This window comes from Panthera leo, chromosome D1, assembly GCF_018350215.1.
Source record: "Panthera leo isolate Ple1 chromosome D1, P.leo_Ple1_pat1.1, whole genome shotgun sequence".
NCBI classification, from domain to species: Eukaryota; Metazoa; Chordata; class Mammalia; order Carnivora; family Felidae; genus Panthera; species Panthera leo.
In genome coordinates, this window is record NC_056688.1 from 78,030,216 (window position 1) to 78,048,116 (window position 17,901).

The 17,901-nt window shown below is 36.0% G+C and overlaps 1 protein-coding gene across 1 annotated transcript in view; it reads left to right on the forward strand.

Annotated features, from left to right (window-relative positions):
- Positions 1–17,901, forward strand: part of GAS2 (growth arrest specific 2) — a 130,348-nt gene that overhangs the window by 79,466 nt on the left and 32,981 nt on the right. The window contains exon 7 of the mRNA XM_042906676.1: positions 612–719. Within this exon, the coding sequence (XP_042762610.1) occupies positions 612–719 (108 nt within the window). The remainder of the gene's footprint in view (positions 1–611; positions 720–17,901) is intronic.

Consider the following 17,901-nt stretch of genomic DNA (forward strand, 5'->3'; position numbering starts at 1 on the left):
AGATACTGCCACACAAATAGGTTTTGGTAGGTGAGGTTTACTGAGGTGGAGTGAATTTCTGGGTGACTCTGGGTGAAATAGAGACAACTTCCTAAAGGAAATCTTAGAGTTCAAAATAATATGAAACAATGGATTCATTTTTTAAAAATAATAATTTAATTCTCATTTATTTTTAAAATGGTAAAATTAATATCATCACAATTATAGTAAGGAAATTTTACTCTGTTAGCATACATTCTGTTCTAGCTTTCAATCTATTTATCTTGGCAACCGGATGTACACTATCTTTTTAATTCTCCCCAGTGAGAACCTTACTCATTATTCCTCCACTGCCAAGGGATTTGCTCATCATTATCCTCCAGCATCATTATTATTGTCATCATCCAACTTATGCCTTAGTGCAGTTATTTGGCCTTCAGAAAATGCCTTCAGGGCCTGACTTTTACATAGTTAGGGTGTAATGTGATATTTCTGTGCTCATATCATGTCCATAGTTTAATATAGAACAAATTTGAAAACATTAATGGTCCAGGGCCTTTGAACCCATGGAACAAATCAATCTAAATGGAACCTGATTAAGGAAAATGAACTTGCTTGCTTTTCTCTTTCAGGTGAAGCGAATTTCTGAAGATCCTCCTTGCAAATGCCCGAACAAATTCTGTGTGGAGAGGCTCTCCCAAGGAAGATACCGAGTGGGAGAAAAGATCCTCTTCATTAGGGTAAAGTTTTACTTTTTACTTGGTATCTTGTCCTTTATGAGAATATTCAGGGCTTGAGTTGGTGGTTATAGGGGAAATATGACCTGTAACTAAGCAAGAACTTCCCTTACGGTGTTTACAGCTGGATTTGAAGATACCAGGTATGAACATGTTTTTAAATGTATTATACATAATTACTACTGAGGGCTAAATAAATAGAACTATCTTTCTCTTTTTACATAGATACAAACACACACACCAAACAGATCATAGAGATCGAGTAGAATGAGAAAAAGAAAAATCAAATTCCTTTTCTGTTTACACATTTAGTTTCAAAGGAACTAACCCCCACCACCACCACTATCCACCGACCTCTGCCTCCCATCCCCATGGGAAACAGAAATAGTGTTCTGTCCTAGTCTTCCATATTCCAAGTTTAGGACATGATCATCCTATTGGTTCTGGTAACTTTCAAATGATTTGAACATGATTTGGGTTCAGAAGTTTGGGTAATGAACCAGAGCGAGAAGAATGAAAGCTCATTCCAATGGCATGGTTAAATAGTGACCGCCATTTCTCACTTAGTGTTCTGGGTTAGAATAAAGAAATGTGGATGTGTGCCAATGAATGTTCTGGTGGTCTCTGTCCATTTTACAATCATTTACAATCATTAATGTCCATTTTACTAATGAAAAATCTGACTAGATACCACAGGAGGTTTTAGGCTGTTACTAGGGGCTCAAAGTAACATTTCATGCCTTTCACTTGATCTGTTTTGTTAATAATCAAAATCATTTAATCTCAAAATAAGTTTGTGACTTTTCCTAAGACCAAGATTCTTCTTTTCAAAAACGAGAAGACGAAAATACAGTACTGACATATACCTAGAAATCTGCAATTCATAAGTATTTTTCCACCATATTTTTTAGTCATTTCCTAAAGAACAGAGGTTATGATTCAGAGGAACTGTATTCTCTCATTTGAATAAGTTGAAGTATCTTGCTTGTTATTCTGTTTTGTAGAGCAGAATGAGTGTGTACATCAAGTACCATCAATGAAAATTCCTAACAATACTCAAAGTCAGTGATGACCCAGTAGCAATTTTGTCACTGTAAAGTTTTCTTAATTTCAACTTTTGACTGAAAATTATTCATGTGAGAATTTTTTAAGACTCTACAGCATATAATTAGAAGAAAAGTTTAATCATAATTAGTCCTCAAAAATAATGTCAATCATTTTGTATTTTAATCTAATTTTAGAACCATGTTATTGATTTTTTAAAAAAATTCCAGCTAATAATTGCTATTTTGCTTTGTAATGGCAATGAAAAAAAATATAATGATATGTGACCATTAAAGGTTTGAGAACAAATCTGCAAGAATGTCCTCACTCAGATAGACAGTTGCCTTAGTAATTGCTTATTGTTCTCTAATTCCTTATTACAAAGATTACATACATGTTTATTTTTACCAAGCTGCCTTCTTTTGCTTTTGCTTTAGTACATTAAAAAATAAGGATTTAGCAAATGTGTTTACATTTGACTAGGTTGATCTTTCTCGATTGAAACTCATGCTTCTTGAGAACATTAGGCCTTAGTGCCTGGAATCAAAACATAGGGCTTCATTTATTTAGAAATGTTAACAAACACATGATCAGTAAATTAGATGCTTTTCCCTATAATGTAACCCAATATCTTTAGGCAAAAATATATATCACATATGTCTATTTCTGTCTGGTCTTCCATATTGAGTCAGTGGTCTGAGAATTTAATACCCACGTTTATAAATAACCTGAATTTATATCATATTGGACAGATAAAGTATTTTTTGATGCTCTGTTTTTGTGTTCAGAAAATGGTTTCCTTTCAAGTGAAATCTTTTCATGGCTTGTTTCTAGAGGTATTGAGATTTGCTTTACTGAAAACAGTTGCCTCCAAGTCCTGAGTGATAGTGTTTGAATTTAATGTCAGTTAACAAAGCAGAACATATCGCACACATTCAGTTTCATGCTTTTGATGTTCCAAGCGCACTAAGAGGGTTAACTGGAATATGGTCATTCCCTGACTGGCCCCGCAAGTTAGGGCATCACTCAGCTATGACAAGTGCTGTAGAACAGTGTTATAATGACCCGTAGTCCTCCCCTTTCTCTTTTGGCAACGTCCACAGGTAATTTATACTGTTTTTTTTTTTTTTTTACAACAGGTTTCACTTTAAAATTGGTCCATTTTTTTTTCAAATCCTTTTAAAAGGAAACTTACTATCATTGCATAAATTGGAAACTAAAACTGTTTGCCAAAAAAGGAAATTATATTAATACGTATTCGTTGAAATTCTTATCCCTCAGCTTGCTAGGAGTCTATTCTCCACCCCACCCCCACCATGGAGTAAGTTGATTTTAAAAACACCCCTCTCCTTGTCTCTGCTTTCCCTTTACCTCCCATTCTGTTGCGTCTAGGAGCTGAAATTTCATACGAAGACTATATTCACCTTTCATTATATGCTGTCTCCCTATTTCTTCTTCTACACTGAATTGACGAGCTAAAAAAGTCTCATTGATGTGTATGCACTTTGGCTAATACTTTTTGATTTGTGGCGCAGACCATATTTAATTGATTGTCATTTTGCACTCATTTATTGTAAGGAGCTGACAGTTACTACTCAAAAATACCTAGGGTATTGGTTTTCAAATGATCAATTGGTTGTTGCTGCTAACATCTTAACTTTAAGTTGCTCTGAACACCAGGATTAAGTACTAAGTGCCTAGAGTCAAAATCTCAAACACACTAGGGGGAATTACCTCCCTGTCCCTGAATTGCAGTTCTGTGGTTTTTATTTTTGCACTTTTAACATGGGCATATTTTAAACTTTGCCGTATCTCTTTTGAGGCTGCAAGGTATGGTCATATTTACTACATTATAAGTCAGTACATTTATGCATATTATTATGTAACATGTACAAACAGTGAAATTTACATGGTATATTATCATTTATCCCCTAGTGTTCTGTCCATCCTGAGAGCAGCAGTATTTTCATATGGCCATAGTGAACTTGTCCATCCAAAGAGCAATTTAGAGTCATTTAGGTCTGTTAAGACTGTTGACTTAGCATTTACTTAAAGGTAATACAATTGCCAAAACACGGACTTTCTACCCCTTAGAAAGTCATAAATACAAGATTCTCTGAATTAGTCTGTACCTCGTACATTTACTCTTGATCTACGCTTCTCAACATAAGCCAGAGTTAACAAGTTCATTGCTAACTGATTCCAAGGTTTGTTGACAACACCCAATCACCTTACCTACGTATGGTTTTATGATTATTATGTATATGAATGCAACTTCTCCTTATACATTCAAAAAGATATAATAAGAAAAAATCAGAATGAAAAATACAAGAATGTTTGCAAATTTAGAGAGAAAGAGCCCAGAAGACATTTTTGGCAGATGTTGTCTTTGCTAAGCATATGTCTTATCTGTGAGTTTCTAGAAAGCAAGGTATGAATAACTACTTTGCATATCTGGCTATGCATGTGTACTTATGTACACACATCTGTATGCTTATGTGGGCTTGTTTGTTTATACACATATATATCTTCATTTAAGGTTGAGAGACTAATTTCTACTCAAATATAAAGAATGTCTGAGATTTTTGACTGTGTCTTTTAGGCAAGCATGCAAGTAGTCCCCTGACAAAGTCACGATGCTCTTATTTCTAAATGTAAAAACAATTTCTTGAAGCCAGATTTTTGCCTTACATCTTCCAGTGGTGACATTGTTTTTGAACTATCTGGTGGACAAGCAAGCTAAGTGCTTTCTCTCCTCCGAGGTATTTCAGTTATGTTTCATTGACTTGAAATTGGACAATGATGCCAAAAAGCTCCTTGTTGACTTCTGTGGTGGCAGATGTTTGGATGTTACCATTTGGCCATGCTATGTATCTCTGGAATATAAATACACGGATCTGAGGCCTAAAGTTGTGATTTTGAGGATGAGAAACATGCACATTTTCCAGTGTTTTCGTTCATTCAGTTACTTGGTTTCTACACAGGCTTCCAGTATCAAGAAGTCAGGTGCCAATATAAATCTGTATAAGCTTGTAGGAAGGGTTTTCCGAAATATTTCTTAGATGCCATGAAAATGTACTATTCAATTTGTCAGTCCCAATTCAATGATGATAATATTCTATATAAATGATAGTAACTTTTAAAGTGATCTCCCTGCGGGGTGCATGGTTGACTCAGTCAGTAGAGCATGCAGCTCTTGATTTTGGAGTCATGAGTTCAAGCCCCATGTTGAGCACAGAGCTTGCTTTTTTTAAAAAAAGAAAGACTACACTAAAAAAAAAAAAAAAAAAAAAAAAAAAAGTGATGTCCCAGATAAGCAGCATTGGCATCATCTAGAAAGTTGGTGGAATCGCAAATTCTTGGGCCTCACCTGGGGTGGCAGCTAGCCATCTGTTTTAACAAGCCCTCTGGGTAATTCTGATGTGTGCTGAAACTTGAAACCTCTAATCTAAAGGAAAGAAACCACTACGTGAAGGAAGAGATTTGTTGTACAACAACACAATTAGAAATAATTTGCATGTCTGATGATGGAAAAATATAACCATTCAGATACTAGAAATGATCATTTTGGAAACTTTTGTGTATCATTGTGGGGAAATACTGAAGATACAATGTTAAGTAGAAAAAAAATCCAGATTTTGAAACCGTACTCACATATAAAATATCTCTCTGAAATACTTATATATTATATAAATATTTCTATATTATATACATAATATAGAAATTATATATAATTCTGATTAAGACTTGAAGAGAAGAGAAATAATTCAAAAGTTTTTAATTGTTGAGGGCATAGAATTATGAGTGAGCTTCTTTGTTGTTGTTCTGCATTTATTTCCGATGATGACATTAAAAATATGAACTCTTTAGAAGAAGAAAAATCAGCAACCTGATACCGTTGCAAATTTGAGAATAACTAAAGAGACTTGTAAAAGGCATCAGGTTAATTAGCTGACTGCTCATTTTTCTGGTCACTGGCTAAGCTTCCCATCTTCTGAAAAAGGGTACAGAGGTTTATTGGAATCGTGGTGTTATTTAGATGAGGGAGGACTTCACATTTTGCTGTATACTTGCAGCATATTGTTTCCTTGGATGAAGCTCTCACCTTTTATTCATTTCCTTTTCTGTTTTATATCTCCATTTGGAAAACCGGCTCAGATTGTTTTGGGTTAGCACTAGCAAACATGCAAACATCTGAATAATGTCCCTTCTCGTTGCAGATGCCATCAGTGAGCCATACACTCAGTTTTCTCTCTCTTAGTCATTAAAGCTTTAATCATTTGATACCCCTTTCCTTTTAAGGCTCAACTTTCAGTGACATGCAAATGGTCCAATATGATAAACTGATCTCTGCCAATGCATGAAATAGGCATAAATGGCTCTAATGAGTAGAACATCCCTGGGGTAAGATCTTTACACCACATAGTTGCTCTAATGTCCTGGTTGTAGGAATCTCTGGCAAAAAATACAAGCCAGCGGAATCACGTGTTGTGAGGTAGTTGACTTTTTTTGTGTGCTACTTGATTTGGGCACTAATATGCTGAATAGTCTTTTACTTAATTACACTTTGTCACTACTCTTAACATCGTACTTTAGCATCGTTCAAAGAGTGTTCCAAGGAAAAACAGCTCCAGAAGATGTTCAAAGATATTATTTGTAAAGAACAGTTATCACGCTAAAGAGTTTAAACAGGACTCCTTTTATTGAACTGACTCTATTGGCCTCTGTCTGCGCACATGGTAGATCTCATTTTAACCTCTCCTCCTGATGGAACATACTGTTGCCATTCTTACTTTACAGATGAGGAAACTGAAACATGGAGGTTGAATAACTTCTCAAACTGATAAGCTCATGAGAGATAAAAGTGGCATTCACAGGCCTAACTCCCAAATTTACACTCTTTACCACAAAGCAATACTAATTTTTTTTTTATCTGAGATTATCTGGGATTTCTCCAAGGGTTGAATATACTCATATGATCTATTAATTCCTACAGTGAGATGTACTATTTAGCATTTTCTAAAATGTATCCCACCATGGAAAGTTTCTCTCTCCAGCCCTTCCCCTACCGCCCTGCCCCCTGCATTCCCCCCACCCCCACCCCACCCCCACCCCCCCACTCCCAGCATCACATCATCCTGGGATAGGAGGTCATGAAAACATACTTCGGGGAAGACATTATCAACTGAAGCAAATTAAGAAAAATAATTTAATTTAAAAAAAAAATCTATTGAAATGAAAGTTTTCTACTATTTGCCAGAGTTGCAACCCATATATATTGAAGTACTGCTAAGAAATACTGAATTTATGCTCATTTTTACTTTCAAGTTCCATTTGGAAATTATGACATAAGGAATGACTGGAAAATCTTTAAAGGAAAGAGGGCTAAAATGTAACAAGTATCATTTATAGCAGCCATTTCAGCAGGTGCCTTGTATATATTGCCTCACTAGATTCTCTCCATCTCACAGCTGGTTTTGAAATTGCTTTTATCTTTTTGTTACAGATGAAAATACAAAGTCTTAGGGAGTTTAAAGTCTCAAGTAGGTAGTATGATAAACAATTTGAAGTCCCAGCTCCCAAACGCATAATACTACACTCCTCTCGAAGCTGTCTCCCTAGGGCATGTCCATCAAATACAAGTATGCTATTCCACAAGGCTGGTCCTCTAAAAAGGACCTGCAGCTTTTTATAATATATTTAAGGCTCAACCACGTAGTAGTGTATTCCTTATATCATCTTTACTTTAAAAATATTTGGATTGAAAAGGTCATTACAGTTGCATAATCAGTAGTGCCTACTGTATAGAAAGGGATATAATGTGTTTCACTGTATTATGATAGTGATAAAAATTATAATAATATTTATTAGGATTAGGTGTTTACTTGTATGCCAGATGCTGTTCTAAATGCTTTATATAGCCTATCTTGTTGATTAGGCAAAACAAAGTAGAACTCTATGTATTACAAAGTATATTTTCTGCACTGTTATCTTTTTGATAGAAGTCAGAATTTAATTCTTCTATATTGCCAGTAGGGTGTTGTTGAATCTTCTTGCTAATTGTAGATATTTTTAAAGTAGATTAATATCATTTCAAGACATTTTTATACCAGACCTTCACAGCTGGGTAAAATCGTATGAGGTTCCATGCTAACACTCTAATGGGTCAAGGTATTTTTCCCCCACATTTTAAGAAATGGGACTGCTTAAGGAGCCTAAAGAAAAGACAATGAATAATTTAATTGGAAGTCAGCAAAGGAATTTGAAATCTTAGGGAGTTACTTTCTTAATACTACTTTTGAATTAAATCATCTCAGATCAATGGAAAGGTCAAACACCTTGTTATTGATTCTTTGTAATTTCTTATTTACCATAAAAATTCTTCAGGTTTATACCTGTGTGATAAAGATCAATTCACTGTAACAAACCAAGCAAGAGAGGCACAAGAGCTCTGTTACTATAGCAACCCAACCTGGCAGTATCTTCTGGGACTAGCTCTAAGGGAAGGTCCAATGATAGCGAGGGATATTAGTTTCTTTTCTGCTCTTATGACACATATTGATTTACTGTGAGTAAAAAGTAGCATGGTTCCAATTGCATACCTTTCCTGGTAATGAAAAATGGGCTGTTGTGTAAAAATGCAAAGGAGTTTTAAACAACTGGCAGGGAAAATAAAACTTTCATTTATCTTAGTGGAAACATTGCACAAACAGCCATTACTCAGCAGCTGAATGTTAAAAATTCATGTTTTGAGTAACACGAATATAAACCCTTCATCTCATTTAGCAATTTATGGGAGCAGTGGTTATGATTTCAAAACTATCTAATGGCTTATATTCACTTCTATGAAAAAATATGGCCATTTTTGCCTCTGATAGATGTAAAATCTCAGACAGCATTCATAGTGCTCTAATCCATGGTGAGAGAAACATGGCTGTTATTAGAACGTGAATGTTTTAAAATTGGATCCCTTTCTTTGCCCAACTGCCTCAAAATTGAATGCTAATTCAGGAAAAGCAAGCAACGGCATTAAAAATGTATCCAAACACTTTAATTTCAGATTTTAAATTATTTTTTATAATAGTTTTGCTCCATTAAAAACACTTTCATTTGTTTGTAACTTATTCATGTTCAGTGAGGCTGGGCTAATAACATGGATATAATTTACAATTTGGTAATACATCTCTCAAAGGACTTTGCAAATGTTAATAAGTCCTCTTCACCTTTTTTTTTTCTGAGAAAGGCATAGATCTTGGATGAATGCAAAATAGTGATTAACCATTGCTGTAAAATTTTAGCTGATGAAGTACTATCTTTCCGGTAGATTCATCTCTTGAGTCTGAAAACCTTTAACCAGGGAGAAACTGAAAGTTGACTTTGTCCAAGATTGTACCCACTACTACACCTGACACGACTTTTGAAAGCAAGGGAAAAAATGCAGTTTGATATCTCTTAAAAGAATGGAAAGATTAGCTAATATATCAGGACAGTTCTTTATGTTCTTATTGGAGAATTCACTTCATCTTCCATTGAATTGTTAACAAATGTATCAAGTGTGAAGAACAATGAATAAATGAAAACTCAAAACCAAACATCCCTTTTCCCTGAGAATTTGTCACTATTGACCACTTAGCATTGAGAAGATTTTCAAGAATTGTATCTATTTTCAGCTGACCTGAGAAGCATTTTTATCCATCTCTAACTGGATTAGCAGGATTTACCTACCATATTGTACAATACATGTCTGACTCTATTTCACCTTCAATCATTTTCTTTTGCCATTGCACTGCATCTAAATAAATGGACGATTTTTTTTCAATAGCCACAAATCAAAATTATTTAACTTACAGAAGCATTGGGAAATTAAATGGCTTCACTGAAGAAAAGCACAGGTCCTATGATCTGCATTTCCAATTTCTGCATTGCTACAACCTTCCTGCCATTAAGATAAATTTGCATGTGTGTGTGCATATCTTATATAGTAATATGTGTGTGTATGTGTGTATGTGTGTATATACACATACATGTATGTATATGTATATGTAATGAAAAGGTACAATATTAGAGTAAAATTATTTCAATGATTGGGCATTTCAGTTGTTAAAAAATTCTCAAGTTGATTAATCTGTGCCTAAAGTCTCTAGTCAAGGATTTTGTCAAAAAAAAAAAAACAAAAACCTTCTATTATGTCTATGTTTCTTTACATATACTATATAACACTTGCCAAATGTTTTTGTGTGTCAGATGTTTTTCTAAGAACTTCCTTGGATTCTTTTATTTAGCCCTCACAACTGTTTGAGATAGGCACTGTTATTATCTCTGCTTTAAAAGTAAGGAAACCAAACATTAGTGAGTTAATTACTTGCCAAAAGTCATAAAGCTAGAAGAGTCAACCCTCTTTGAAATCAACATATCCGATTTCAGGGATAGGGTTTTAACTATACATTATTCATTCTATTTCAGACCGTCTAGTCTTTTGGCAGGTCATGTTGTGAGTCTTACTGTTCAACCTTTCAGCATCTGTAAAGAAGTGATCCATACTTAAAGTGTAGCTCCTAATTTGCCTAGGCCTTTGTTGGTTCTGACAAATGGAATTGAACGGCTAATCCCTGTTGGAGTGTCAGACAAGAAGAGTACCCAGGAAACAAAGAATCTTGTAAAACAATAGCACTCCCCACCCCCATAAAAAAAAAAAAAATCAGAAAAACCAGCCAGAATGGCATTCACAGTGTTCAATATATTCATTGATTTTTCTTTTCAATATATTGACCAGATTTGAAAAGTCTTCCAGAGGTAGAAGTTTACTCTGGAATCTAAGGAATATTTTCAAGCTACTATAATTACAGTTACTTTAATTACCTATTTCTAATTTGCTTTTGTGCAGTTAAGATTAAATCTCTTTAATCTGATTATATATGAAAGGATTTTCTGTACATGCTATGGTTACAGTAGGGAGGTGACATTGTCTTTTAGACCTTTTTATACTTTTATGAAAGGGTCTAAATTAGACTTAGGACAAAATGCAACCTGAACGCTTTTGACATAGCAATTGATGCTTTTGAAAGCAAGTTCCCTAAAAATGGATGTCAAGTAATTTTAAATAACATTTTTTTCTTAACTGTTTTTCTGCTGGTACTTCATGGTGGTAAAGTATATCTTAGTTTTATCTGATTTGTAAAATACATTCACTTATACATGAACTCATTTTATTTTCATTACTACTCTGTGAGAAAAAGCAGTGTGATTGTTAATTTACACATTTTACTGATGAAAAAACTGCAGATAATAGAGATTTAACAACTTTCCCAAGGTAATCCAACTAGCAAGTGCTTGATCTAGGTTTAAATCATATTATGGTTTTTTATATATTAAATTCCACATATTTTAAGTTTCACACAATAAAATTTCCCTTTGAAGGTTTTTGTTTTTTTTGTTTTTTTACCTTAACATAAATGAAAACCCTTAGTTGTTCACTGTGTTTTTGATTAAGGATCATTGGCCTTGCTTGCAAAGTAGATATTTCACAGTAATGAGATTGTAAAGTTTACAAGATTTTTATCTTCCTTCCATTTGTCATCATCCCAACAAGAACATTTCTGGGTTTATATGTCCTATGCTGATATAAATGTGAGTCACTTTTAGCGATTAAAATATCAGTGATTTATTTTGCAAAAGGGAAAGAAACAATTATGCACAATGTGTCATGTTCTTGAATTATTGATGAGTCTTCTAGAAGCCAAAGAGCAAACCAGTGAAATATCTGTCATTGTAAATTGTACATAATTAGGGGTACCTGGCTGGCTTGGTGAGTAGAGCATGCAACTCTTAACCTCATGGTTGTGAGTTCAAGCCCCACTTTGGGCGTGGAGCCTACCTAAAAGTAAATAAATAAATAAATAAATAAATAAATAAATAAATATCATAATTATCCCACGGGCCCAAGTTGCATAAACAGATTGTAGCAAGATTCATGAAGAAACACACTTTGCAAATGTGGCCATCCTGAGTTTGTATGAATGTAGTCAAAATGGTGGAAGTTCTATCATTACAGCATTGATTATAGCAATTTAGGACTTGTTTATTAAAATCAGTTGGTTAAGTGTCTGCATGACTTGGTCAATTTAGACTTTGCCTTGCATTTCCCTCTAATACTTGGCATTTTGAATTTCAGTTCCTCAGTAAAAACATGGACTCTCAGTCCTGGACCCAGTAAGTGCCACCATCACCTAACTGCCCAGCCTTTCGTTGCAAGAGCCTTACTGATTCACATCAAATTTTAGTTCACTAGAATGGTGTGTTCAAAATTTTATTAGTATTAACATTTTCATTTGAAGCTGGGTTGTGTGTTGTTTCAGAGCATATTCTGCCAATTCCTGCCATCTTGTTAGAAGCATACTAAGATCTTAAGGAAATCTTTGCGTAGATTTTGGGAGGAACAAGGCATAACTAATCATATTTGATTTCATGTTAGCCTTAGGATATATACTCAAATTGCTTTATAATAAAAATCATGATGTTACAAAAAAAAAATCCCAATCCCAGTGAGTTATTTGGTGACATTCTCCCTGTTTCCCTAAAAGGAACATCAGAAAAAAATCATTACATTACATTAGTCTTCTAGTTGTAGCTTTCTTTTCACATTGTCATTTCTTATACACATTCACTTCACTACACTCACACATTGTTCTAACGTTCTTGGCTATTATAAAGAAATGCCTTGTTTTTACCCCAGAGTTTTTCTAATCTACTATGTGTTACAGACAAATTTGAAGGGCCTGGAAATTCCATGGGAAAAAAAAGATTATAATTTCTTGAGCTATCACCATGTAAAGGGCTTTTTATCCTTTTGTTTTTAAACCAACCCATCCCAATGTTTGACTCTTCATTTTCCCTTGGTTAACAGTCTCTTTTACTCTGAACATTCCATTTGTCATCTTTTTCTTGAAATCCAGCCTCATAGAATATGTGGGGCAGAGATAATTAAATTGTCTGAAGCCTCATTTGAAGGCAAGTAAAGGGCAGGGCTGGTTTCAAATCTGTCTTCTAACCTTGGCATTAGGCATAAAGTCTCCAAGGGTCACATTCTCAAACAGCAATATCCAAATAGTAACAGATTCATTTGTCATCATCTACCAGTGTGTTAGTCATTATAATGTTATCCAGTCTGGGATTTTTTAAAAAATAATCATGGTGTTTTGAAGTCCTGGGTTAATAGAAAAATTATGGGAGCTCATATGGCACAGAGAACATTAGGAGTATTGTTAAAATCTCATTCCCTGCCCATCTGATAGAACTAAGGCTAAGGTGGGCTTCAACCTTGCACAAAGAGGCACTTTGGACCACAAAGTATATGTCACCAAATTCCTCTCCCATCATGATGTCTACAAAATACCTTTCTACCTCCTCTATTTCCCTAAATATCTGCAGCCAACATGACAAAGAACTGGAAGTGTTTTCAGAGGCAAAGAGAGGAATGTCTCTCATAATGAACCTTGAGAATCTTATCTATCTCCTGTATTTACTCAGTATCTTACAACAAAAAGGAAATTTCCATCGAGCACTGAAAGAATTCCAGAGAAACCTGGATTTCAAGTGACACCCTGGCACCAAAGATTGAATAGGATCTTTCTTCATATACAGCATTCATATATCTGATGGATAACACTTTGACATATATCAACTTGAGGAAAGATAAGGATGGAATATTCTTAGCATGAGAGTTTCCTCTTTGACTAAAAAAAAAAAAAAAAAAATTACAGCCATGATGGTATCTAATCATGGGAAGGGAAAGAAATGTTTTCTAAGAATGACTTTACTTTGGAACTCTGATGCTTAGGCAGAGAATCTGGGACACATCCTTCAGTTCTGATTAAAGAACTTACAATAGATCTCTTTTCCAATAATCTAGGTGTCTCCTTGTGAGTATGTGACAATTGTGAGATTAGGATTCTGCATACATTTTAACTTACAACAGAAGGAAATGGTGGAGTATCTTGTGTGTCACACAACTTTCTGAGGGTGAATATAATGGTAGGACCTTGAGTAAAGAGCAAAGGGCCAAAATGAATGAGCAGAATAGGCATCAGCAAAGTTAGAACAAGATGGCAGGATTTCCCCCTAAAACAGGAAATGTCATACAGAAAATAAACACTTTGTTTAACTTAACAATTTTCTCCAGGATTTCATTAGACATTCTCTAGAGTGTGGTTTGTTTTTCTTGTGGAATCGAGACACAGAATGATGTCTCTTTCCCTGGTAAAATTACTTTCTTTATGATAAAAGCTCTGAGCAAGGAGCAGAAGACCAAAGGACCCCGGAAAATAGGTAGTTCCAACATTTGTGTTTTAAAATGTCAATGGCCAGCACTGTCCACAATTCTCAGTCTGTGTACACCTCAGTTATCACTTAGGATCACTGTAAGATAAAGTTATCACTATCAGATAAAAAGGAATATGGGAACAGTTCTTACTGCAACTTGACAAAAAAAGTTTTCTCTAATCTTATCGCAAGAGATCACAATTTGCATTTTCAGGTGATGTTCGTGTACCTCTCTGCAATGGATACGAAGAACATTTTATGAACTTCCTATCTTCTTGTTTCAGTAGGGTCTTCATGGTTGTGACTATGTCTCCACAGCCAAAGCAAAGCAGACATTTAAGGTAATTACTTAGATAATTAAGGGGAAAACCTCTCCACTTTGCTTTCACTGTGGAACCTTGGCCTCCAGTCAAATGAGGAAAGTTGGGCACCTAAACGTGAATATTGTACCTGTTTTAAAAATTTCAGCGAGGTATTAAAATGCTGTTTCTTCTTTGGTTTTCCCATAATTCTTTGTAAAAACAGCAAGGTGGGGCTTACTGTGTGTGGGTGGCAGGCAGTAACCTAGTGATTTCTGTCTTTTCTTAGTACAATTTCCATGTTCCTCGTGTGTTCCTTCCCTGAGCTTGTTATTGGAATTATTTGGAAGTATAAACCTGCTTTTGGCTTCTGTATGCAGTATCAGCTTAGTCTTTGCTTTAAAATATTTAAAAACAATACCCTTGTGGAATAGAAATGAAACACGATATAATTTCACAATATCTCCATACCGTTCCCATTGCACAAATTGCCTTTGTGGTTTAACACATGGAACCTCATGAACCCCTGCCAAATTTCTGCTTCTGACACCACACCTAACCTCTCAATGTATCAGCAGTGCTTTAACTAACACATGTGACTTACCACTTTAGTACAATAAAAGTTAAAGAGGTTGAGAATGGAATAGGACCTGAATTTGAGGCCTTGAGGTTGCCAGTGTAAGTAGAAACATTGGATCATTTTTTTTGTTTTTAAATATTAATAGTTATGATTTAGAAAAAAGTAGCCTACTCGAGTAAGTCTTATCTATTCCACATAACTACAAAATGGTTGTTAGAAAAGCCCCATTGTGTAAATTCTCCTTTAAACAGGATGACTGTATCTCGAAGCTAATTATGAGAATTCGTTTAGATTTCTAAAGTATTGTTACATTTATTTCTTTATCCGTAATCTGCTCTGTTATTCATTTGGCAAATACATGAGTGTATACTGTGTGCAGAGAGCTACCAGAAAGCCTGAGGATACAGTTTCTCAGTAAGCTCTGTTTCTTTATAAAGATTGTGCTTAGCAATGTAGATAATGGGTCATACAGTGCTAATAATTCTGACAATGAAATATGATGCCATTGGTTATCCATATGAATAATTGGCAAGCAGGAAAGAGAGATGAGTCCCCTTAAATTCACTTCTAAAATCTTCTCTGAACCTGAGAATGTCATAGAACATCAGAGTGCATGACTGACTCGGGTGGCAGAAACACTGGGTGTAACTTTGCTTGGACCTGTTGAAAGACATTGCGTGGTCTTGGGAAGCAAGTGATTATTAAATGAAGGTGAAATCTCAATCAGTTGGTCTACTCTGGCTGTGACCGCCTTGACCCCCATGTGTCACCAGAGCTGACTGAACCACTCCTGCTGTCTGGGTGTGCAGTTTCTCTTGTCACTGTTCAGGTGTCACTTGGTTAAAGAAGAGGCTGCCCTACAGGTTTTCCTTGTTTAAAGTATATAAGTGGCTATGTTCTTTTCATGACCAAAATGACCACACGTCTCCCTGCTTTCCTGAAAATTGTTTAAAAATCCATGATGCCTATTGCAATCACACTAATGTCAAAGATTTTTAAAGAGGGCATGTATTGTTGCACTAGAATGTCAGGCAGGGGCTACCTAATGACCCTTATCACTGTTCTTCATATTGTAAGGGTGAGTCTCTGTAGAAAGACTTTGATGTTAGTGTGATCCCTTTAAGTATTGTGGATCTTAGAGGGGAGCTTTGTAACGAAGCTGGTGTGCCAGTTCTTTGCGGGTAGTACACATCTCCCTTTGGGGAGGCCCAAAACTGTGCAGAGTTCTCTTCTCCCTTTTTCTCTGCCTTCTCCTCTTTCCCCAGAGAAGTTTAGAGGAAGGGAGTATACGTCGCCAAGTTTTTTAAGGTGACATCCCTTTCCTGGTTGTTGTTCTTTCTTTCGAAGCATGTGTGCTCTAAGTATGGACATAGAACAACAACACTGGCATTGTCCTAACTGGAGTCAAATGCACCAAAATCAACATCTAGGCTTTCTTCCTGGGGGGCATTGCTTGGAGACCCCCTAATGCCTAGAGAAAGAGTTCCTGGAGGTAAGTTTTATTGTTTGGTAGGTATGGTCCTTTCAGGAGTTATTTCTCCTTTTACTCTTGACCTCAGGAGCTTCTGGGAGAGTACCAAGAGTTTCCTAGACAGTGGAAGACATGATTTAGGAAGATTTCTCACAGCTTGGACCCGTGAGTCAACCTACCTGGGGGCCAGCAGAGGCCAGTGCCCTCATTCTTTCTCCTCCTGGAGGCTGCAGTCCGCCTCCTGTGATTCCACCCTGCTCTCACACTGTTCCCTACAGGAAGCTCAGGCCTGTGGCCTTTCTGACTTCTGCTGGAGAGACTGTCAAGCTATCTTCATCCGTGAGTTTCATTATCCATGTCTGTACCCAGTTTTCAGTTTTCCCTGCGTCGTTTCATACACCTTTCCACCGGTGGGACTTATGCCCTACCCCTCTTTACTCTATATCCAAGGCCACACCACAATCCTAGTCTCCCCAATTTAGACCACCTTCAGATCTTGCCAGACCTGTATAGGCCTAGAATTGGCCACCTGCCTTGGGATTTGTTGGTATGAACTGTTCTCTCTGAAGCAAGATTACCTTTTCTGCCTGCTGTTGTTGACACCCGTTAGATCAATTCTTTTTATCCCCAATATGTCACTTGCCACAGCAGGTTATAAAAAAGATGGCACACACCATTTTAACCATTTAGATTACAGCAGTTTCTACATAACCAGTGGCTGGTGCAGGAGGTGTTGAGGTACTTAAAATGCCTCCACCCAGTGTTTGCTGCCTGGACATTACTAGTTAAATACATCAAAGTTCCATTTATGTGCAATGTTTTGAATTTATTTTTGAAAGAGGTTAGAGTGGAAGAGAGCCAAAGCATAAGAGACTCTTAAAAACTGAGAACAAACTGAAGGTTGATGGGGGGTGGGAGATGGGTATTGAGGAGGGCACCTTTTGGGATGAACACTGGGTGTTGTATGGAAACCAATTTGACAATAAACTTCATATGTTGAAAAAAAAATAAATTTATTTTTGAGAGAGAGAGAGAGAGGGATTGTGAGTGGAGGAGAGACAGAGAGAGAGGGAGAGAGAGAATCCCAAGCAAGCTTCATGCTGTCATTGCAGAGCCCGATGCAGGGCTCAAACGCACAAACCACATGATCAAGACCTGAGCTGAAACCAAGAGTTGGATGCTTAATCAACTGAGCCACCCAGGTGCCCCTATGTGCAATTTCATAGTCAATGATCTTCAGACCTATTTACTGTGTAACAAGTATCTCCCCAGAATAACCCAGTGCTTTCTTGTATTACCAGGTGTTGGAGCTACTGTAAGTGGCTCATCTTCATCCACATTCTCTCTCTGATTTCTTTAAAGTGAAGGGTTTCAAACCAAGAGTTATGTCTTTGATTAAAGTATATTTGGTATGCCATTTTGAACAGAACATTTTTACCATATTTTAGAAGAACAATTCCTGGACTTTTTGTT